Source organism: Biomphalaria glabrata, chromosome 12 (assembly GCF_947242115.1).
Source record: "Biomphalaria glabrata chromosome 12, xgBioGlab47.1, whole genome shotgun sequence".
NCBI classification, from domain to species: domain Eukaryota; kingdom Metazoa; phylum Mollusca; class Gastropoda; family Planorbidae; genus Biomphalaria; species Biomphalaria glabrata.
In genome coordinates, this window is record NC_074722.1 from 30256242 (window position 1) to 30281241 (window position 25000).

The 25000-nt window shown below is 36.8% G+C and overlaps 1 protein-coding gene across 9 annotated transcripts in view; it reads right to left on the minus strand.

The window, feature by feature from the left end:
* Window positions 1-25000, minus strand: part of LOC106051534 (RIMS-binding protein 2-like) — a 206391-nt gene that overhangs the window by 151937 nt on the left and 29454 nt on the right. Inside the window, exons 1-2 of one of the 9 annotated variants that reach the window (XM_056006054.1) lie at window positions 19508-19925; window positions 4636-4965 (exon numbers count right to left, since the gene is read on the minus strand). The exons of 7 other annotated variants lie outside the window; for them this stretch is intronic. In XM_056006054.1, coding sequence (XP_055862029.1) covers window positions 4636-4743 — 108 coding nt within the window. In that variant the 5' untranslated portion in view covers window positions 4744-4965; window positions 19508-19925. Of the gene's footprint in view, window positions 1-4635; window positions 4966-19503; window positions 19926-25000 lie in introns of those variants that run through there. One more of the 9 variants, XM_056006055.1, reaches the window with a different exon arrangement.

Genomic DNA, 25000 nt, shown 5'->3' on the forward strand with positions numbered 1-25000 from the left:
ATAAAACAAAAAAGTAGCCGTTGCACCTAAACTTTTCAAGTCACATCGCATGGTGAAATAATATTTTTCATTTATCTTCTAGTTTTCGAGATCTGAGTGTGACAGACGGACAGACGGGCATTTTGCACAAACCTAAAAGCGGCATTTCCATTTAAGGGAGCCGCTAAAAATGCATATACACAACTGGACTGTGTTTTAAAAGCTAAAATTTGATTGTTGCTTTTTTTTTTTTTTTCATATGAAACTATGTTTTATCATACAGATTGTTGAACAGCATCACTGCTGTGATGTGTAAGTCCCACAAATCCGAAGTGCTCTTGATTGCTTTTTTTTTTAATATGAAATATGGATTTGTCAATCAGAGGATATCCAATCCACAACTAAACAAAGAGGGTGTTTGTAGCATCCAACAGTTCGAAGCTAGCCGATAGCTTAACAAAAATGAATACAATAGCAGGTAATGTAGCTCATCTTAATCATACGATGTGTGTAACTTGATTGAATGCATTAAGAAAAAGGGTTTGACCGTAATTTAACGGTCAACATACACACAGACAGATACACAAGACGTGTGTATGAGGGGATTAAGTCGCTTGGCTTCGGCTTGGCCACCTATCAAGGGGGCTCGAGTTCGAATCCCGAATGGAGAAAAGTTTGCTGAGCGCCTAAAGGCAAAATAGAACGCTTTCTCCCACATACGTCCCGCCCCCACTCCCCAAATGGACCATAGCGCACTGAGTATGCTATAAGATTGCACCATAGCGCACTGAGTATGCTATAAGATTGGACCATAGCGCACTGAGTATGCTATAAGATTGCACCATAGCGCACTGAGTATGCTATAAGATTGGACCATAGCGCACTGAGTATGCTATAAGCTTGAAAGAAGCTAATATCTAAAAGCTAATTTAAAAAAAAAAAGTATTAAAAAAAAAAAGAATAAATAAACTACTACAGCTATCTCTGCGTAGTACACAAACATGGTGTTGAGATGTAAACTAGATCAGGCCAGTCAATGAGATGCGAACTCGACCTAGTCGCGAGTGTGTACCTGAATGTGTTTTTGAGTGTCGACTGGGTGGGGGGTGTGTGGGGTGTGTGTGAGCAGTGCAACAGCTTGATAGCTCACGCTGCGCCCATTTACTCCTGACGACAGTTCAGTTAGAGGAGTGGGGAGGGGTGAGAAAGAAACGGATGGAGTGACCAAAGGTGAGCAGGGAAACATCAACTTGTAACTACTGTTTTAGTAAAATATGAGTGAACCCAGTCAGAGGCTAGAGAAATAGAGAAATGAGGCTACATAGGTCTCTTTGAAAGGTTGAACAGTTTCTTGCCTAATGGGTAATGTTTTTATTTAATACTAGTCGACCTGCGGCGTAGCATACGCCGCTATTTTGAGGGGGCGGTCTTAGGCCACTGCAACCTATGTGACCGTAGTGGGCCCCGCACTTTCATAGAACCCGCGCTAATTCAAGGTGAATTAATTATTAAACTAAACCATTTTATAACTTAAAACAGATTTCCCGTGCCCTCCTGTCGATTTACCACGAGCTCCTGGAAATCTCCCGAAATTGCAAAATATACGAAAACGTCCTTAAAATATACGGAAATATATAGACAAAAATTGTCATTTTGCGTGATCTATGTAGGAAACGGAATTCTTATGATATACTGTATGACTTTGCTACACTCAAGGCTCGTAAAGTAATTCTGTGCGTATTAAAAAATGAATAAAATGCAAAGACGAATGTATTTTCTAATACAAACTCTTAATTTTCACTTATTATCCGTATCCCTACCCAAACTGGGCCCCGCGAAGTCCGTTTCGCATTGGGCCGCACAATGGTTAAGTCCGGCCCTGCTATTTAGTGACGGGTGAATCCTACTTGTTCCCCCCCCCCCTCTATTTTTTTTTTTTTTTTTTTTTTTTTTTGCCTCTAAAATTACATGGGGTAACTTTAGTCCGTCCGACTTGCAGAAATAAAAGAGTGATCTTTCCATTACTTGGTGTCCAAACTCTTGAGCCATGTATATATATATATAAATATACAGATTGTACTACGTAAATGTTGATTCTTATTTAAGACTAAATCGTGGTCTGATTTGTTACTCCTAGTTGGAAATGTTTTATGATTACCTAATGTACACATTTACATATAATTGTTCAATTAGAAATAAGAACATTCTAGAAAACCCATTAAAAAGGAACAGACACGACGCACAAAATAATGAACAGAAGTCGCCCACTTGAAGACAATCAAACGTATTCACGATAAAGTGGATGTCGGTTGTCTTCTAAAATCGTTGTTGAAAAAAAAAGTAAGTTAACTAGATCTGACAAAAAATAAATTGCTAAATTTTCACATTGTACAATTATATTTGAACAGATTTGATCTCCCAACCAACTAGCACTTTAGAGACACAAGTTAGAGACTTGAATAGCAAACTCAAATAAGAGTAAAGATGTATTATAAAATTATTACATCACTTATAATTTGAAGGGAGATAACTGAATATTTCCAATGATTACCGATTTAATCACGAATGCTCTGCTCTTGATTAAAGTGTCTGGTTTGTTACATTCTTACGACTTTACTCGAAGATTACAATGGTGAACAAAAAATAGGTGATATTGAATTTGAAAGTTTGTGTAGATTATATTTAAAGTGGCATTTGATTGAAAGACGCCTCTGACAGGTTTTTAGCGGCCACCGAAAGGGGAAAAGACGCTACTAGTTGTGTTTTCCAAAACAATGCTACCGAAAAATGGATCCATATGTCATTAATTCGTGATAACTCTGTAACTGTGATAGATAGCTGCTTGAAATTTGGAAAAGATACACTTCATAATACGCTTTTTAAATTCATTGCTTTGCGTTACATGCGAACTAAAATTTTAATGAAATAAAACAATGTAGAGAATTGGGCGACTTCTATCAATCACAACTAGAACAGAGCGGTACAAAAACTCGTTGGTACCTCACTCGGTCAGACTATATCAACGCCAGCCGTTGATCAAGAAACATGAAAAGGATCAAGATGCCTGTGTGTAGTCGCTCAATGAACTCTTTATGTTGTGTTGGTTCTATTTATGTGTATGTTTCTGTTGTGTTGTCTTTATATGAGAAAAGAGTCCTTGTAATCACCACTAATTTCCATAAGGATCAATAAAGCAGTCTTAGTCTTAGAACATAAGGTTAAATAACAATTCTACAGAAATTCTATATCTAAACAGCGAACATTGAATAATTTAAATTAAAACGTCTTAGAGACGCGATAAGCTATTTATGTTACCAATCAAATCAAGATATAGATTTAGATAGATCTATAGGGCCCTCTTCAATACCAATAGTATACCAGTATACTGCCTCTAAGACAAAGTCTAGATCTAAACTTGATATAGTCGATATAGCCTACATGTGCATGTCAGTAGACATTTACATTTAGCTTTAGAACTAAATATCTCTAACATTTAGATATGTGTACAAATATAGGGCTATATGTAATGGTATAAACTAAATACGAAATTAAATAATCTACATAATCTTCTATATCTAGTTATAGAAATGTAGATCTAGTTTGATACTTTGAAAAAAAAAAATTAATATAACAACAAAAAATTGTCTTGTTATGTAGAGCTTGATGTAGTGACAACAAAGACAATAATTATCTGTATATGTGATAAAGGAGAGTAGTTACGGCGTTTTATGTGTATGAACCTGGACTAAAGACAATGTTTGAAAACTGTGATCGAAAAATGAGCCCATGTGTCTTTAACAGTTCATAAATTTATAACTTTAGCTAGAAATAGACTGTTAAAAATCACAAATTATAAAGTCAGTTGTGTGATCGAATTGGGGGGTGCGCTTAATTTGAATCACGGGCGAATATTTTTTTTAAATCCATTTGTATAGCGCAACTTTCATTCTCAGGCATGTTCAGTGAGCCGTACTCTAATATCTAGGGCCGGCCTTACGAGTTACGAGGCCCAATTTAATGAATGCTTAGGAGGCCCCTCCTCTAATTTTTTTTTTTAAATAACAACTATTACCATTAATTAGATCATTATATCACGATTTATTATACAACATGCAAAGGCAAGAGGCGCCAGTGGGTTAATTATATATTTTTTTAAATGTTTAATCCTGAGACATGTTCAAGTAAGGAGGATAGCACGAGCTAAACATAAGCATTTGATGAACGGACATGGGCCAAAGAAATAATTGGAAAAAGGAAAACTTGCTTCTAAACATCTATAACTCTTTTTTAAGTTGCTATTTTACTCTTTATGTCTCATTATAGCAAAACAAACTAGCAAACTATAGAACAAATGTTGAAGAAAAAAATCAAAGCTTATGTAAGGGAAACAACTGCACAATTACTGTCATATATCTAATATCTGCAAGAAGAATTATCTTTCTTTTTCTATATAAAACAATATTACTTAATTACCCTTGGCGACCGTCTTTTAAATTACACAGAAGATAAAAGATATACACTGTATGTATACACTGTATGCTTGCGTCCAATCTATTTATATGTATATATATAACAAATATTTTGTGATACTACTAGCGAGAGCCTGACCTCTGTGAGTCCACTAGCTGACCACCATTTCAAACTAAGCATACTTACATTAAACGTCATATGGTGTGGAACTCTCTCCTCGTACTCCTCATAACTGTCCACACTGGCCCTTCGGTCATCAGACCTCTCCCGAGGCCTCTCCAGCATTAGCTCCATCCTGTTCAGTAAATCCGTGGACACCACCTACTCAGTCTACAGGTAACATGTTGTTGTTTTGTCCGGCCTGATTAGCTTCCACTCAATGTCGAGTATACAAACGAAACACGTGACTCCTATGAATCCAGTTATCCATGACAGTGAAATAAGTGTTTAAAGTACGCTGGTTACATTGTCACTCACAGTAACCTATGTAACCAATGTTAATCCAATGTCCTGACACTATATGTGTAATAAATATATTTATAACATATGAAGAACGATACAATTGAAGTAGTTGATGTCTATCGATTACTTTAGCTTCATATCTGTATGCTACATCATTATATCAATATCAGGGAACATTTCTTTTCAGGTCGTGTGGTATAAGCTTAGGACAGTCATCACGATGTTCCAGGGTTCGAATCAATCCAGCTACTATTCTCTGCTGTCCTGGTTTTGGGCAAGGATGTATTAATCTTTATTTCTGAAGGAACTTTTGAAACATATTAAAACAAAACTTATACGGAAATTCAGAGCAAAAACAATTTTATGAGGAGAATGAGGGATGTCTTAAATACAGCAACAAATGAAACCCAAATCTCGTTCTATGGACACTTTCCACGTATTCATAAGGTCCTTCTTTTATTTTTATTTTTCAGAACCGCTTTGCTACGGCTTGGCCACCTAACGAAAGGCTCGATTTCGAATCCGACTTCAGCAGATCTGTGTTTGCCGAGCGCCTAAAGGCCAGAAGAGATTAGACCAGTGTTTCCCAAACTTTTTCTTTAACGGAACACTTCGCACATTCTGAGTATTTAGCGGAACACTTATCTTATTTTTTAGAGAGATTAATTGACGTGGTGGCCTACTAGTCAATTATTCCTATAGTTCGTGGAACACTAAGGTTCCGCGGATTACAGTTAGGAAAGTAATTGATTAGACCATAGCGCAATGAGTATACTGTAAGCATAAAACATGCTCTATATAATATCAGTTTAAAAAAACAAAACATTTAGAAACATGTTGATGGTAGGATCAAAGTTGAGAGTTTAAATTTGTTTGAAAAATAATGTGTTTCACGTTTTTGTTACAATACATTTGGAGGTAGGTTTCAATGCTCAGGGTAACGAGATGTGAACTTGTAACAAAGCTTGGCTGTAACACAACATGACAATGTCAACACAAAATCTGCAACTACTGCACGTTGTGTTTGAATGTACAACTGCGTGTGCATGTGTGTGATTGTTTGCATGTATGTAAAGTTGGTGTGAGAGTGTATGTTATGAAGTAAACGTCACAAGGCGCCATCTGGTGTTAAGTCATAGAAGCTGCTGCAATAACTCTCACTTCTCTTACAGACCGCCGAAGATAAACTGTATATGATTGAAGAAAAGGTGGGTCCAGTCGACTATAACGTCGGGGAAAAATGGCTTGATTTGACGTCCACAACTTACAGAAAGTGACAGCATAACATAAGGCCATAATTAATGGCCCAAGAGATTGTTCCCGAGCCTTCTGTCAATGTCAGGTCATAGGTAGGACACAGAAGTAAACCTTTAACCTTGACATGGAAAACATTGTACTTTTATGGAAAAGAAAGACAAGAGGGAGATTAAATGTCAAGGCAGTGGCCCCAGGCAACACCGAATCAAGGTCAAGGCCACGGAGGTCAAGCTTTAAACCATGTTAACGTGATGTGGAAGAGCTACTGTAAATGTCGTTATGTAAGCACATGCACACACACAAAGTCAACTTTGTGAAGTGAGTAAAAAAAAAAGGGCTTTTAACTTTCAGAAGCTGCCTGAGGAAAACTACTTTTTGTGTTGCACTTCTGACATGTCCCTATAGAGTGCTTAGTGTGCTCTGGTCTAATCTTTTTTGTGGACATGCGGGGCAAGGTGGGTATCTTTAAGAAGGTGTCTGTGCTGCCCAACTAACACAACTCAGTTCGGGTCGGGATACGAACCGGAACCCACCTGATAGATAACCCAAGCGGTTAACGGTTAACGCCACTCCACCACACATCCCACAAATTTTCTGAAACACAGTCTATCTATTTCTAATATTTCATTAGAGAGCTAGTTTTTTAAAAACCCCGTATTCATAAACTACTAAACGTTTTTATATTGTGTAGTGCTGTCTCCATGACAACATTATAGAAAAACTGGTGCAAGACTCTCAAGAGGTCTCGCTTAGACTAAAACATTCTAACAAGCAGACAAACTTAGACTAAAATAAACATTCTAACAAGCAGACAAACTTAGACTAAAATAAACATTCTGACAAGCAGACAAACGATTCTACAAAAAGAAATCCATATATGTATATTAAATCAACTGGTGAAATGTTCCCCATCATTTCCTTCCTAATTTCATTCACATTAAATATCATATTTATGATTCTGCAATTACAAGAGAACTATTTGAATCGTTAGGATATCACAGAGTGTAGGTTTTTTCAATTTCACCTTTCATCAAAAAGGTCACAATTACAGTCAGATGAAGAAACGCTCTCCTACTGAAGGAGGCTATCAACAATAGCGCACTGATACATTCAATAATTGCTTTGAATTTATTTTTTAACGCACGATAAAGATGAACAAAAAGTCATTGCAGTAAATGTAAAAAAAAAAAACAAATAACGAATCAAAGCTATTTAATTCTTGGTCCAAACTGTAATTTGAAAGAAATTATTTTCCCGTACATATATATTGCTGTACCTGAGCTAGCCAAGAAAACCAGTGACTTGGCAGAATTTAAGTCATTGGTTAATATGCATGACTGAATGCATGACGCGTAGGACGTAATCATCTTTTTTTTAAAGTAACGTCTATATTATATAAGATAAGATAAGGTTAAGAGTAGCAAACTGTAATCGTTTATAAAATGTCTACAATAGCAAGCTATGCGCCAAGGAATGGTATAGAAATGTACACACCAAAAAGAGTTTAAAGTGTTGAATGGGGAAGGAATCGTCATTTAGTAAAATTATTATATCGGCTTTACAAACAAACAAAAAGTGGAATAAAAATGCCATTTAAACAAAACAAAAAGTTAGGGGAAAATTTAACCTCTGCGGTTTCGATCGTGAAAATGGCTTAGTTATTCTAATTACACGGTAAGTAATTGCGGGCTAAATTTTTAAACAAATTTTGTGTCCTCTGCTGTATATAAGAGTGACATAAATCTAGCCTACCCTTAAGAGTAAGTAATTATAAAACAAAAATCATCGCAATTATTTAAACAGAGCCGTCGAGCTCTAAAGGGGCGTAGTTCTCCTAAAATTAGCTCCAACCAGGGCGCTCTCTTCAGGCCCACACAGCGAGGGCGCTATTTTCATTAGGATGTTAAGACAACATCGCTTGTCTTCAAATGGATCTTAAAGGTGGTTGGGGGGGGGGGGTTCCGATGGATTGACATGGACTCGCAATCAGCAAGAATCAAACAGAGGACGTTACCAGATGATCACACTTGAACTGTGTCAATATTGATACTACACTGAAAGGGACGAAAAAAGTCACCTCTTCTGGTGGTAATGTGCTAGTATTAGATGACCATGAATGCAGCGAATGTTACTTTATTTATTTTAAAAAATGTTTTTTTTAGGAACAATTATGCATATAAAGTGTTAAACAGTTGCCCACCGGCCAAGCCAGTATTTCGATCCCAATTAAAGGATAAAACTGTCGCGAGTGAAAGACAAAAAGTTGCCTGTGATGTAATTGTGTTAACAAGAGAACGAGGGGGGGAGGGGTTGTTTCTTCTTTTCTTATCCCCTCCCACTCCCTCCCAGCCCTAATTATGCGTGATGATGGAAACATACATATTGCTACATTCAGTACATGCACTCTAACAGACTTTGTCATTAAGTCTCAAGTTAACTTCTTTATGAAACCTATCAATCAATTCAAGTTTAATGTGGCTAAGGATAGAATGCGGCCTGCAGAATGACCAGTGTCATTTTTTTCTCTAAGTGTCCAGTTTTGCAGTTTACGCGTATTAACAAAAAATGAAAATTAGAAAATGAAAAAAAGAGAAAGATTGTGTGTTGAATTGGGAAAAAAAAAGGGGGGGGGGTATTGGAGAGTAAATGAGCGAGTGAAAGAGAGTTGGGGAGATTAAAAAGGGTAGAATGTTAGCAGTTGGTGGGGTGGGGGGATTTAAGAGATACAAGAGAGAGAGAGATGTTAAGTAATGGGGGGAGGGTGGATATATATGTGAGTGTGTGTGTGATTGTTGTAATAGACTTTATTTTAAAAATTGTTAAACGGCGTTTGTGTCTTCTTGTTATTGCTGATACTGAACCTAAATCAAGATCTGGTGACTTTTTAAAGATCAACTTCTATATTGAATTACGAAGTGTATTAGAGAGAAAAAAATGTCAGCTATTCCAATTAGGCCCTTAAAGTCAAAATATTCATAAATTCGAATGTTGTTCTTTTTTTTATTTTCATATATAGTTTCGATATTTACATTAACCCACAAAAAGGGTTCAAGGCTTTGGGTTCAAGGCTTTGGGTCCAAGGCTTCGGGTGTATATGCCTGTGGACCAGCTTGAAGTTATCAAAACAAAGGCTACGCCTCGGTCAATGTCTGAGTCATGGGTTATGTAAGCAGTTCAAAGACATTGACACCCCTGTCTAGATAACACGGAGCTGTTGCTTTAGTAAACGTGGACTGCACCACAACACACAACCACAACAATATCTACAGCAACCAGCTGTTTAATTCACGGACGTCCAAACATATCAATAATTAAGAGTCACGTGTCATCAACATTCGACAGAAAAAAAAGTATAAAAAAATATAATAATAAAGTAAAGTTGCCCTTTCAGACCTAGGGATCTATGGGGCAGATGATGTAACAGTCATCTGTTTCTATGGCTAACGGCTAACGAAGGTGTCATGTGGCCAGCACAACAACCAATCGCCTTTACTTTTCCCCAACTAATATCAGGTACCCATTAGAGCTGGGCGGACTCAGGGGCGATTCGGAAGCCAAGCGCTTTACAACTTAGCCACCATGACAGATAAGTTGAAAATAATTAAAATAGACTTTTTAATGACTTTTCAAGTAGGTCTAAATCAAGAATGTGATAGATATATATATATTTGTGGTGTGTGTGTTGTTGTTTTTTGCCGTATATGACTATGTTATTGTTGTTTTTGTTATCAACTTTGCCAGGATTCATGTTTAGCCACTCAGCAAGAAGAATAAGAAATTTGATAAGGCACCTGTATATTGAACTCGTATACATCAGGTGTAAAGAACATTTCAATAAAACTTAGTGCTTAGAGCAGCTTATACTTAAACACATATAACTCTAGAACTGATATTAAAAGTATAACAGCCAACTAGATTGTGTTGTATCAAAGGATCCAAAACGTCTACACTCTGTAGGCTTGTCACCTGTGCTAATACTGGACCTAGCGCGAGATGATTAGGTCATCCGTTTCAACAGTATTAGGACTTTATTAGAACGTGGGAGTAGCAGCACTGAGTCAGTAAGTGCGATCAATAGTCAATACAGTTGAAAGTGGTGCAATGAGTGTGAGATGTGATCCGTCAGATTGACTCATATCGGAGGTAAGTATAACCAAAACGAACTGTACATAATAATTGGATGGAGAGTGAAAGGTAGAGGGCTGGAGAAGGGGAGATAAACCTTAACTGCGCACGAAGTTCGTATCAAAAATGTTTTAAATCAGCATTTCATTCAATGAGTTAGTTAATAGATGGAAAATATATTTTATAATGAACTATTAAAACTTTTTCTATTGTGAACTTAGATGCGCATTTTTTTTTTATACCGATGCTCGAATCTATGAAGGAAGCATGAGGTATTATTTAAGAAGTATGTGACCTTTTTAAAAACCTTACCTCCCCTTAAGTTTTTCATTTAAAAGTGGTTTACTTCTATTTGGACACTGTACTTGCATGGATAATTTTAAATTAAAATAAATGGTTCACTTCCGGAAAAGAAATAAAAGTAGCCGTAGCATCAGAACTTTGAAAGGTCCAAAATATCATGATGTCCAATTTTCATTATCTTTTCTTTTCTGGAGATCTAAACGGGACAGACGGACAGACCGACTACTATTCTCCTTTCGGGGTCCGCTAAAAAAAAAAAAAAGGAAAGATAAAACTTAATAAAATGTATTTGACAAGAGTACCAATAGCTTTACCTTTATCAGCTTTGAGAACGGGGGGAAAAGCTGTCAGAAGAACGAAATTGGCTGAGACATTAAATTAAGTAAGTTCCTCGTGTTTGAGAATTTCATAATTATTGATAACTAAGTAGGCGCGGTGGCTGAGCGCTAAAGCACTTGGCTTCCGAACCGAGGGGTCCCGAGTTCAAACCCTGGTGAAGATTGGGATTTTTAATTTCGGGATCTCTGATTGCATCCAACTTTAATGGCTATCTGAAGTTAGTTGGTGAAAAGTAAAGGTGGTTGATCGTTGTGCTGGCCACATGACACTCTCGTTAACCGTGGACCACAGAAACAGATTAACTTTTCATCATTTGCTCTTATAGATCGAAAGGTTTGAAAGGGGAACCTTACTTTTTTTACTTTGTAAGATTTAATTGATTATCCGTTTGAGTCCATGTTTCTACTATTTCCTGTTCTCTACCACTGGCAGTTAGAAGGACTACTTCAAGACTCACTGATATAGAAAACATCGTAGGACTAGACTGACTACAGTGAGTGTGTCAATACTGCCTCAAGTCTAAAGTATGTTTGTTTTATGAAAGACCGCAGGTAGTCGACCTCACTTAATAATGGCAAACAGTTGGATTTGTCTGTTGGCGAGAAAAAGGTGTTCTTTTCAGCAGAGAAGAGACGGACATTGTAGAACATGTTTACCTTCTTGACATGGGCGACTTCAATCGGGTTCAAAGCCAAGTTATGCGAGAAGAATATAATAATATAATATAATAATCTATATATATATATAATATATAGAATATAATAAAATCATCCCATCTCTGAATGTTAGATGAGCTTTGTGAGCATTAAAAGAATGTCAAGAAACCAGATGTATTTTGGTAAACAGTGCCATGTATAAAGAGTCAAATTTTTCAAAAGTAATTTCTGACAATGTGTGTCTCATAGTCTTTGGTATGAGTAAATTACAGCTCATCCGTGGCCTGGAGTTTACAAAGATGTCATGTGGTCTGTACAAGAATCTCTATTTCCCTCTCCCCCATTTACATTTCTACCGATGGAATTAAGACCGATAACTTCTCATTCTCTATGAGTTTCGTAAGCCAAGCGTTCTATCAGGTCTCTTTCTAGATAGACCTAGTATAACCCCTTGCAGACAATGGCTTAAACTGCATTACATGCGGCAAAATATGCAGGTTGCAACTGGGTTTGCGTGGTCATGTGAAATACTGAACTCATCCTTAATCTTCAAAATCGAATCGTAGACAATGCTTTAATATTACCACCAAAAAAAAAAAAATACGTTGGCTAGGATAACATTTCTATTTGAATAGTGTATTGCTGCTGAGACGAAGAATTTGGAAGTTTTAAGCTGGCTAGCCATATACCTAGTTATCAGAGAGCCGTAGAAACTCTAACATTGTATCTTGGCTAACCAATAAATTATGACAGACACATTTTCTGTAACCACCCGAAACTTACTGCTTGACGGGAGAGGGGGTTAACAGGCATGGTCGTGGTATGAAAATCCACGTAGAGGTTTAGATCACACAGATTGCATCTGGAACAGAGATGTGAAAGATTAGACTCGGGTAGAACCGACTCAGTTGAGTAACAACGTTAATATACGCAGCACTATACTTTGGAATAGTTCATTATTTGTTATTATAGATCGTGACTTCCGACACAAACCCACTTGTGTTATACTAGAAGTTATATTGAAAAGTATTTTCTTTTTTTTTTTTTTTTTTTGGGGCGGGGGGGGGCTGATATTCCAAAGTTTTGCTTAAGAAGCAACAAAATAGTCAGAAAAGATAAGTTTGTTTTTCATAAAAACTTATAATCATGAGCGCAGCCCGGGGGGGGGGGGGGTCAAATCTCCCCCTCATCCGAAATGAAATCCCCCCCCTCCTGTTTTAGAGACTGATTTTTTGCTTAGATTCTGTTTATTTTAGGTGAAATTTTAGATTTTAATACTAAACCATCACTTGACCAGCGCAGCCAAGGAGATTTTGAGTTTAAAACCCCCCTACCAGGGGTTTTGCAGTCAAATCCGCCTATTCTATAAAACAAAACCAAAAAAAAAAATGCAAACGACAATCCCCAAAATCCAAGAGCATAGCTAAGGAAGATTTTCATTTTGAACCCCCTCCGAAATTTACGTTAAAACCTCCTTTTCAATATAAGACTATCCATACATCAGTCACCAGATTCGATGAGCGTAGCCCGAAAGGGCTTTGTGTTTAAAACTCCCCTCCAGAGGGGTTTAGAGCTAAAAACCACCTCTTTAATATAAAAAAAGCAAACTACACACTCAAAATGAGCGTAGAGAAAGAAGTTTTGAGTTTAAACCCTCCTTCAGCGGGGTTTGAAGCTAAAAAAAATACCTCTTCTATATAAAACAAAAAAGCAAATTATACACTCAAAAATCTATGAGCGCAGCCAAAGGGGATTTGAGTTTACGCCCCCTTCAGCGGGGTTTGAAGCTAAAAAAAATACCTCCTCAATATAAAAAAAAAGCAAATTACACACTCAAAATTCTATGAGCGTAGTCAAGCCAAAGGGGAGTTTTGAGTTTTAACCCCATTCCTACAGAGGGCTTTTTTAAAAGTTTAAAACCCTTCATGATAGTTTTGAGTTTAAATACCCCAATACAGAGAGTTTTGAGGTTGAAAACCTCTCTCTTCAATTTTATTCTAAAGCAAACCACAGTCACCAAATTCTATGAGTGTAGCCAAGGGGGTTTTGAATTATTTTTTTTAAATCCACAGATTTTTTAGTTTAAAACCCACCAAAAAATGATTTTAACGATAAAACTTCTCTTTTCCATATATATTCTAATGCAAACTGCAGTCACATAATTCTAAGAGCGTAGCCAAGAGAGGTTACACATTTCTACCAGTGGCTGGGCTACATTAATAAAGTGCAGTAAATAGTCATTCGCTGAAATTGAAAAAGACTAAATGTGGCTCAACAAAGATGGATAAGACGGCTAAGACGGATTTTAGGAGTCAGTTATAGAGATCGGGTCTCAATCAAGGAAATCCTATGCCGAACTGGGAGTCGACCCCTTAGTAATGTTGTGACAGAGCGCCGAATGAGGTTTGCGGGACATGTTCTCCGACAAAATGAATTACGCATAATAAGAGTTGCGATGACACGGAGGCCATTACGAGGAAAGCGCAAACAGGGACATCCTAGTACAACTTGGCGCCACAGGTCCTCAGAGCAGGTGGGAAGAGGCTTCAGACATTGCCAGTGACAGATTTTTGTGGACGTAGCTTGCCGCCCAATGCGCCGAACGACGCGAGAGGATCAGCACATAAGGCTTTTAAAATAAAACTTTTTAATAGCAGGATAATGCACTGTAGATACCTCAGAATATGCTTGGGGCAGGGCTCCGCCACGTACTGGGGGAGCGCTGGGAGCCCTTTGCTGGGAATGGCGGGAGTCTACTAGGTTTTAAATAAATTGAGTAATTCTCTTTTCACTGTTTATCTTTTTTAGCGGCCCCCGAAAGGGGAAAGACGCTCTTAGTTTTGTGTGGAATGTCTGTCCGTCCGTCCTTCCGTCCCGTTTAGATCTCGTAAACTAGAAAAGATAGTGAAAATCCGACATCATATTTTAGACCATTCAAAGTTCTGATGCAACGGCTACTTTTTTATTTTCTGAAAGCGAAAAATCTAATTTTTTAAATTACTTATGCAAGCAGTTTTTTCATAAAAAATACACCACTTTTACAACTATTTACTATTAATAGTAACAAACACTGGAGGCTCTGTAGTAGGGGAGATGAGCATATTAACATATTTTTAACACATTTTTGCAAATGGTTTTAGATTTCTTGTCCAAAAAAAAATATTTTTTTTACATTTGTATGGCTAAGTTCTGTAAGTTCTGTCATACTAACTACTACATTTACACAAAAAAAGTTAACTTTTTATAAAGAGAAAAAATCTATTAAATAAGTTGGACGTAATTTAAAACAACAATTAATAAGTAGTTTTTCATATTATCGCGTGAACTGCAGAGGTCTGCAACGGCTACAAAACACATAACTAAATGAAACATTTTTTTTTTACGGAAATGTTGTTTTTTTTCCTTGAGGATTTGAATAAGAGATTGACCCTTTGCAAAACAATTAGATCAATTAGATATTCATTATAAGACATCAGTTAGGCCAGTTTCACATCTAATTTCACATTCACTTTCACCTATCCTTTGGTCTGCTGGAGCACTGGGGGCACCACACAAGCTCTGTCAAACTTCTTTCTCCATTCTTCTCTATCATTTGCCTTTGATTGGATTTCATTCTGATGTTCTTTTTGAAATTATTGAAACCTGCCTTTTTACCTGCCTGGGTGGACCACTTCGGGGGCCGATTTTGAGTTTGTGTTGCATTTTGGGCTACCAAACTCACTTCGCCTGGGGCCTCCAATGATCTAAGGCCGGGCCTATGGGGACTGAGTAATGCCTACGTAACTAAAGACAACTAATAGAACACATATTTTGCCTAAATAAATAAGACGGATATTTTGAACAAGTTAAGTTGATGAATCAATCAACCGATCGATAGTGTTCCTATTATGCCTTCCTGTCATATATTGTTTTCATCTTAACATCTAGATCTATAAATAGATCAAAGTCAGCTGACCTGTGAGTCAGAGCACGAGAAATAGTCGCACACTAACATAGTATGAATGGATGCGACCTAAATAAGTGACATTCCAAATCGATGCAATGGTGAAAAGACGCCGTGATGGAATGGCGAACGTTTGTACCATCCTGAAGACTGGCTTCATAAATTAATGCAGATATTTTTACTCCAACGCACATTGTGATCAGAAAATGAATTGTGATTGAATCATCTCGTATGAAAGCAGTAGATATATGACTGAGCAAGATCTTCCCACGCTCTACTACTTAATTAAATCTATGGAGAGCCGTGACGAATTTTAGTTTTAACTTCTTCACGCTAATTTATAACTCAACCTGCGATTAAGCTGAAAGCAATGGCAGGGTAATCTGTCAGAGCTAGAAAGCCAAACAGCCTCTTGTACGAGAGAACGAGTGGAAAAAAAAACACCTAAGCCTATAGTGTTTAGAAATCAGGAGCTTGTCTTAGAAGTCTATGAGAAGTGAAAAAAACCTGGCACACTTCTTTTTATTGCTTTCCCTTGAACACGTTTTTTTCCCTCTGCCCACATGTTTAGGCACTCTGAACTATCGTTTACGTCTTGTGGCCATATTTGATAGATCTAGAAAGGGCACTGGAAATGCTACAATATACAGATGTTTTACCAAAGCGTATCCGGCACATAAATTTCCGACACGCGTTTCGGGGCCTTACCAGCGCACAAAACGTTGCGAAGGCCAGTGGGACCGCGCCTGTATGCTCTGAGGGTTAAAATTTCCAGGGACTGAATATGGCCCGCAGGCCATAGGCTTAAGACAAGAAGCCCTTGTTTCAGCCTATCCTGAGAATATTCTTTCTATCGTTCTAATAAAAAAACAGTCGAGTCTGACCCCTAAGTGTTTTGAAAATACTGGAAGAAATATTACTACAGAAAACTGTCATGATTTTAACTTACTTTTGACAAAACTATAACTTCTCGAGATGTTGAAAACATATCAGCAATATAATGACACAGTGCGGTGTTTAAAGCTTACTGCTACTGGCCAACGTCATTTTTTAAACTGTTAAACTGCGACACGGTGCAAGGTTCTATACTTCATTCCGAATTTTACTTCGGTCAGGACCCTAGGGAGAATAGAATTCATAGAAACCCCGTAGCATTTAAGACCCAAAAATCCATGATAGATAAATCGTTGATAAACCGTATAAGTGAAGCCTTAGAGTCGACCCCAATGTTAACTTTGAACTGACGAAGCGATCATGTTACTTTATGGAAGGCTGAACGTGCAAAACAAGGAAGCGAGAAATACAAAATGGAAGGATTCATTCCACATTGAGTATCAAATTACCAGAATCGATATCTTTTGAAGCTAATCATATTACACTAGTCACTAACTTCAAAGTCCTGTGCCAGATCTATTTAGAAGTTATCTTAACATCTTAGCCTAACTCCATAACAAAATATTTAAAGCATAAGAAAGACATTTGTTTTTAAATTTGTGTTCGTAATAAGACAACTTTTGCGTGTCTTCCTTATCTAGATATAATTAACAAGTACATCATTTATTTATCCTGTAGATCAAACCACATTAGTCGTTGATAGAACATTAACAGATAATCAAGGGAGATGCAGACGTTAACCCTCAAAGTCCGGAATGTGCGTGTTCAATTATTTATTAATATTACTATCTAATGTGGTTAGATTTAGGAGTTGGTAAGAAAAAAAAAATAAAGGTCAAAATTTCTTTGTTAGTGAACTTGTCAATCAAAAATTCAAATTTATACCCTCGAAGAATTTTTTAAGTAAATTGAGTTTTTTAGTCTATGTTTAAATGGCAATAGCCTCAACGCGCCCGATTGATCTTCATTCTTCATCACAACTATTGTTACAAGTGACATTGAGACTGTATTTACTGAGCTAGGATTCTGTTAGGCAGCATACTTACAACATATAAACAAATATCTATGCGCCTTTTGTTAGTTGTGTGCCCATAATGGGAATGTCTAGTTAAAACTTCTAAATACGGCAGTCAAAGATCATGTGATCATAGTTTGCGTTTGAATGTGGTGGGGTTTTTCATAGGTGACAAATGTTGAGGCAAATTTAGTTATGATATTCATATATGTGAGGGTGCGAGGTGGTCAAATGGTAAAGCGCTTGGCTTCCAAATGGGGAGGTCTCGTGTTCAAACCCTGATGGATACTGGAATTTTTAGGAAGCCTCTGAGTAATGTGTACTTGGCGTACGTTGGGAAGTAAGGCAGTTGGTCGTTGTTTTCAGTCGGCCAAAGAAACAGAGGAGTTGTACGTTCTCTGTCCCCATTAATAGCAAGGGGAAATTGAAATCATAAAAGGCCTTTAAAGGTGTATAGTTTTCGAATGCTAAGTTCTGTGAAGACGTGATTGTTATGGTCTACGAACAGGGGCGGACTGGGTGTCAAAATCGGACCAGGCATTTCTATACCATCTGGCCCATAAATTGTATATTATACAATGGACATTTAATTATAGGTCTACCTGTCCTCAAAAAAATCACTATGTTTATGTTAAGTTTGATAATGTATCTATAGCTATATACATATACAATACATCACTCAGAGGGTCCCATTTGGAAGAGAATACTGTAAAACCTTTAACAATTTAACACGTGCCTTAGTGACATCCATGAGGCTCTTATCTTATAAAATACAGATGTGATTTCAAAAAAAAAAGATGCTTACTGTGGTCCTACCGGCCCATTCGGGTACCGGCCCACCGGGAATTTGCCCAAATGCCCATATAGCCAGTCCGCCCCTGTCTACGAAAGTATACCAGCGTCATGTCATAGTCGCAGAAGATGTAGTCTTGACATGCATCAACTGTAATCAGATCTACACAGTCGGTATGTACATTTAAACATTGTGATGCCGCTACGACATGCCTGACACCAATGACATGTGCTGTTAGCTCATTAGTTTGACCCGTGTCGATGTGAACCTATCTACAAATATAAACATCACAGAGAGACGTGACACACGGCCATGTCGATGGCTTATCTTCCCATGTTTAAAAGGTTTCGCCCGCTTGCCCCTAATCTCCCTATGTGTGTTTTTTTTTTCTTTATGTGTGTCTAACACACACAAAAATAAGAAACAGTTTCACTCTGAACAACTAGGTGCTTGGTCTTAAAAGTGATGATGAAGAGTCAGGTCAAAGAACAACAGATCTAAAACACAGAGGCTAATGGAAAAAGCGCAAAGCCAGACACACAAGAGAGAGGGCTACATAATACGAGCAAGGCTATAACCTATACTATACGGTGGTCTACACTAAAACTTTATGGATCGAAAAGTAACCACACAAGGCGAGACCAAGTTGTATAACCAATTATTTATCATGACAATGTCATACAAAATGTTAGTTAATTGTATGCATAAAGTGATAGGCGGATGTAGATCTAAGATAAAAAAAACAAGAAAGCCGCTACATCAGCTCTAAAGATCTATGCATATCATGATAAACACAATCCTCTTTTAAGTCAATCTCTAATGACATTGGATGGCTCACTGGTCGTGTGGTATGCGATCCAAACTGTCGTCACGATGTTTCGGGGTTTGTATTCCCTGTCAGCATTTTCTCTACCGCTCTGTAGGAGGTTCGTGCTAGAGGACGCAGTACTATATAGTTCCAATGGAACGTCTGAAGCTTAAAGTTTAAATCATTCATAGCCATTAAAGTAAAGAGAGTTTCTTTTGATAAAATGATGTAGCAGTGGAGGATCTAGACTAACTTTTGAAATAGCCTACATGCCACAATAATAACAACTTTTAGTTACAAAATGTACACTTTAACGAATTGTTTTTAAAATCCTCAAATGTGCAACGGTATAAAACTAAGTCAATAAATAGTCTACAATAAAGAGATGACAACATAATTTGACTTAATCACTTCGTAATGACTATCAAATGAGCTACTTTAATGTAATATCTCAGCGACCTACTTCGCCGTGACACATCATACGAAAGATCTCTCTCTATCCATGCACTGAAATAAAACACTGTCACTGTGTCCAAGGTAAGTACTCCAGTCTACACACCTGAACACAATGTTATGTATTTAGTTTATCCAAGTGAAATACACCACAATATGAACAATCCATATATCGGCCGGTCCCCTTTTATAACAGCTGCACTTCTCTCGGTACATTTCTATAGACTAGCACACGCGTTGGGACAAGAGACTAGTAGTGAAAGGTGGAGGGGGGAAAAAAATAAGAAATCGGAATTTTCCGTTAATACTATCACACATAACAAAAGTAGCGGTATGTGTGTTTTGCTGGCCCAAACACATGTACACAGATACACAGACAGTCTTCTGCAGTTAAAGTCACTTGACGCACCAAATATAACCACACTGACTTTGACTTGTATTTCCCTCCCTCAATAATACTTCTGGGACTAAAATGTCCCAGACAGTGCACAAGTGTGTTTGGTCACAGGGTCCCCCCGCCCCACCCCCACGCAAAAGCCGATGGGAGGGAGTTGGGGAGGGTGAAGGGAAAAGGTAAGGTGAAAGCTAATATCATCTCAGCGAGCCGATCTCAAGCACAGGTAAAAACCGGTGCGGTGTTTCTTTTATTTTATTGCCCTCGACATAAAATTCCTATTAGACAGAGAATGTAGTCTATGTCGTTTGAAAAAAAATATATATAAAAAATAAAGGAAAAATAATACTAAGCAATACGTGAAGCCGGGTAAATTTAAAACATGAAATGGAAATAGCTGGAAACATTTTAAGTAAATATCTGTTTTTAGTCATCATGTAAATGTAGAGGAGAAATATCTAGATCTATGTGTTTGTTATGGAGATGGGTAGGCCTATATATGTGGGTTGGATATTTATTTTGTTTTTCTTTGTTTCATTTTTATTTAAATAACGTTGAAATAAGTATGTGGGTTGGATATTTATTTTGTTTTTCTTTGTTTCATTTTTATTTAAATAACGTTGAAATAAGAGTATTGATTGCTTTTTCATTTTCTTTTTTAAGAAGTAGAAAAACAAACTTTGTGGTGTAGATAACAAAAAAAAAAAGGACACTTTTTGTTCTTTCCAACACGCGTTAACTTAACCTGGGGTACGAACGGGGGTGAGAGATGTACTTCATTGAACCGCTGTGAGTGCTTTATAGCTGTCAACGTTTCCAATGTAATAAAAAAAATAAAATAAAAAAACTTTGAGACTTACAATTTCAAAACTTGGTAATTGATGTGTGCTAAATTATAGACCAACAACAAAAAAAATTAGAGTTTTTTATTTTAATTTTTTGAAGGCTTTTCGTAGGTTTACTTTAGGGCACCTCTGGATCCACCCAGATCTAATGGGTACCTGACATTAATTTGGGAAACGTAAAGGCGGTTGGTCGTTGTGCTGGCCACATGACACATTCGTGAACCGTGGGAAAAAGAATCATGAACTTTTCATCATCTGACCCATAGATCGCAAGGTCTGAAAAGGGCTTTGGGACAGATGCAGAACTCAATAGTTTCAAACTATAAATAGTAATTAGTATGAAGTAAGGAAAGCAACTGTAGTGAGATAGATCGACTTTTGAATTATTAGTTTTTTATTATTTCCTTGAAACTATTTTTAAGATTAAAATTGTTTACTGGATGATATGTCCCACGTGACTCTCGTTCAAAATTAAGATTATCGAAAATTAATAAATAAATAATAAACAGTGATTTCATCAGTGCCTATAATTATTGAGTTACTGTATAACAAAAATTCGATAAACTATAGCTTCCACATGTATACTGAAAGTAAAGTGAACAATATTAACATTTAATCTGTTATTACTTGACATAGTCGTGTAGCAAACATTGGCCTCTCTAGTCACGTGAGAAGTTGCAAAAGGAAAAGATGTCTCTCGAGACGCAAAATGCCACAGTGGTCAAAAACGATCGAAACCGCAGCGGTTAAATGTACCAAATACGATTTTTTTTTATTCGCAATCTCGACCCATACGTTTTATAATGGCAACATATTGAAAAGTACAAGATTTCCAACTGGTTCAGACAAGTGATAATATCACGGCGTATTGAGAAAGCTTAAAGCATGATATTGCGCGAAACAAAAACAATTTTAAAAATATTTCTAATCGCTGAGATTTATTATTGTTAGTCTAGTTCTATTACAAATTTAATCACATGGTGCAAACTTATTGATACAACTACACTTAATATCAGCTTTTTTTTTAAAGTATTTTTTTTTACAATACACTGAATTTCACTGTCATCTAAGTTGGGTAGTTTCATTTTTGTTCATTCCAGATGAGAGGTGAGGTAGGCCTACATTAACATCCACAGAATTATGGTAGCTTGAAGTTATTTTTTTTTATATAAGCTCTTCTTTTTTACTTGGGATATGAAACATAAACCGATGAGCTACTTTTGAAGGGGGCTTGAGTTCCAAACCCCGACTTCAGTTGAGATGTGGTTGCTGAGAGCCTGCAGGCACCAAGGAAACCTCCTATGTACACCCCTCTTCCCCACCCACACCCAAAAGAACCATAGCTCACCAAGTCTGCTTTTAGCATGAAAGATGCGTTATAGAAAGCAAAGCAAATTAATAAAATAAATTAATTTGTCTTTTCATATTATTTTTGTATTGATAACGCATGTTGATGGAATGGAATGTATTGAAAATAAAAGAGTCGACAATAGTTATCATTTAAGGCGCCAGATTTAATACCTTTATATATTCATTACAACCTCAAAACTAAGCTCAGATAGAAGTCAGCAGTTCAATAAATGAATAGCCCAATATAATAGTGTAATCTAGTAAATGGCCATGTCCGATTATGAACATTGCCCGATAGAATAGAACATAATACATAGCGTGTCTCGTTGAAACAAAAATCATTAGTGCGTAGCATCAAATAACTAGTGTCAGCATTACTTCAGTATATGTATTGACAAATGGTGGATTGACATTACGACTAGTGGCTTGAATGATATTAAATGAACTGTGTTAGGCAAAGTCGACAAAGAAGTTGTAATTTCAAACCATTGCCTAGACCAATGATGCAGACCGATCTAGCTATTAGCTAATTACACACATATAAGACAAGCAAGGGGAGTCAGAGTCAAGACGTCAGAGGATGTTACCTGGTTACCTAATAGGAACAAATGTAGATATAAAAAAAAATCATGCGTATGTTATGTCTTTTGGGCGACTAGTCAAAGTGTTAAGTCTTTTGAAACATGTTCGTTGAATTTAAAAAAAAGTAAAGTTCTCCTTTCAGAATTTGTAATCTATAGCGCAGGTGATGTAAAGGTCATCAATTTCTGTGGCCCACGGTTAACGAGGGTGTCATGTGGCCAGCACAACGACCAGCCGTCTTTATATTTCCCCAACTAATGTCAGGTGCTCGTTGAATGTGAAAGCATAAAGAAATGTTTTCCTGGTTGAGTGGTATGCGCTTCTGACTGTATTCCGATGTTCTTGAGTTCGAAACCCTGCCCGTCCTCATCCCCTGACGTTCTGCCAGGAGTTGGGGCTAGGGCGTAATAATCTTCATGTTTAAAGAAACGTCTCGAAACTTGCAAAACAAAGAAATTTGCTTGAATGATGTTCCTCGAATGTTAAAGGATGAAGCTTTGTTCTTTGAATGTGTTTATATGTCACCTCTTAGAGAAAATAAACAAGCAAAATATAATTTAAAAAAAAACTTTTTAAAAAAGCTTATCTAAAGGAAAGAACCTCAATATCACTGCCATATATCTCAAAAGTGAGGGAATAAGCTCACTTTTCTATTCAAAACAAAATTAATCACCACTAAATAGTTAGTTAATTGGTTTTGTTTTTCCTTAATTCGTGTATTGCCGACAACTGTGGATGAGTATGTAAACTTTCAACTTGAGAATGGGAAGTGCGTGAGAAAAAATGTGTCACACCAAAACGTAATAAGCGGAATAGCTTTATATATATAGCCACTTTTCTCGATAAGTAGCATTCATTTCCCTTTATTATACCAACAAAAAATAATAATTGCCAATAGCTAATTAATTGACTAATTGTTAATTTTTTGACTGATTCATGTTTTGTTAGGTGCAATAAATAATTGTGTTAAGTTTCAACTTGATCCGAGAATAGGTGTGGGAGAAATAACGTGTACAAACATTGTACCAGACAGACAGAGTGGGTTAATATAAGCTTTGTTAAAAGGCAAATTTAGATGAAAGCAGATCATTTTTTTGTCCGCGCGGATCACAGCTATGACCAACAAGACTGTCAGGTCGAGGTGCTAAACTCGTGGGAGGAAGTACGGAGGGACATGACTTTTTTTGAACTATCCGTGCAATGTTTAGGGACAACAGGCACACGCACTTAGTCATGTCTGGGTTTTCAATTCCAATGTGTAAAGTCGTGTCCATCATTTGGAGGAAACAGGGGTGGGAAAAAGGGGGGGGATTATTTTTTAACTTTTACGTGAAATAAGTCTACAAGATTAGTTTTATTTCTTTCTAGCGTAGTTTCTTCTTTTGACTTTCTATTTCTCTTACTCTCCCCTCTCTTTAAATATCTTCTTTTTATGGGATTTGGCACGCTCTCTCTCACACACTCTCGTGTCCTTATTTCTTTCTTCTCTCTCTCTCTGTCTTCTCTCTCTCTCACTCTATCATTTTAGATTAATATATCTCTTTACCGTTCCCCTTGTTTAGGTTTATATTTTTTTATACCATCTCATAACTCTCTCGCTCTCTCTCTCTCTTTGTCACGCACACACAAATACACCTCATCACCCATTCACACTATTTGATGGTATTGTCAGGTCGAAACAAAATACATGCATAGTCAACCAGTTATGCTGTACTCTGACGTAAATAACATTTAGACAGCAGCTGACATTGTTCATTAAAATCATATTTTTAATTTCTCATCCAATAATTGGGCTGAAGACTATAAACTCCTATTATCTTTTTAAAGCCAATCTTCGTATTTGAACTGAATTCTTGATTTCGATGTAGAGAACTACTGATTATGGAGTGTGCTACATTTCTATAAGCTTGGAACCTTACATATACTAATGAAAGTCCAAAAAAAAAGCTTTGGGGACATATGCATACATAAAGCGACAAGAAGAGTTTTATTATATGTAAATGCATAGAATAAAAAAGATTAATGTTAGCACTGAGTTTGTTAACCAAAAACAATTTAATTTTTATTACAACTTATATAGAACGAGTGTGCCTTTTTTTTATTTCTTATACCATATTCAGATGTCATAGGTGAACATTAATTCCTCAAGATATATATTGTTAGTATAATAAAAATGGCTATTATGTATTGAAAAAAAAACAAGATCCATATGATAATGATTTTATATTTAAAACAACACTTTTGTTTCAGTTTTAAGACGAAAGGAACATGTTCTCATTGGCTGATACAGGAAATTTGTGATGGTGCCATGGGTGCATACAGACATATGCCC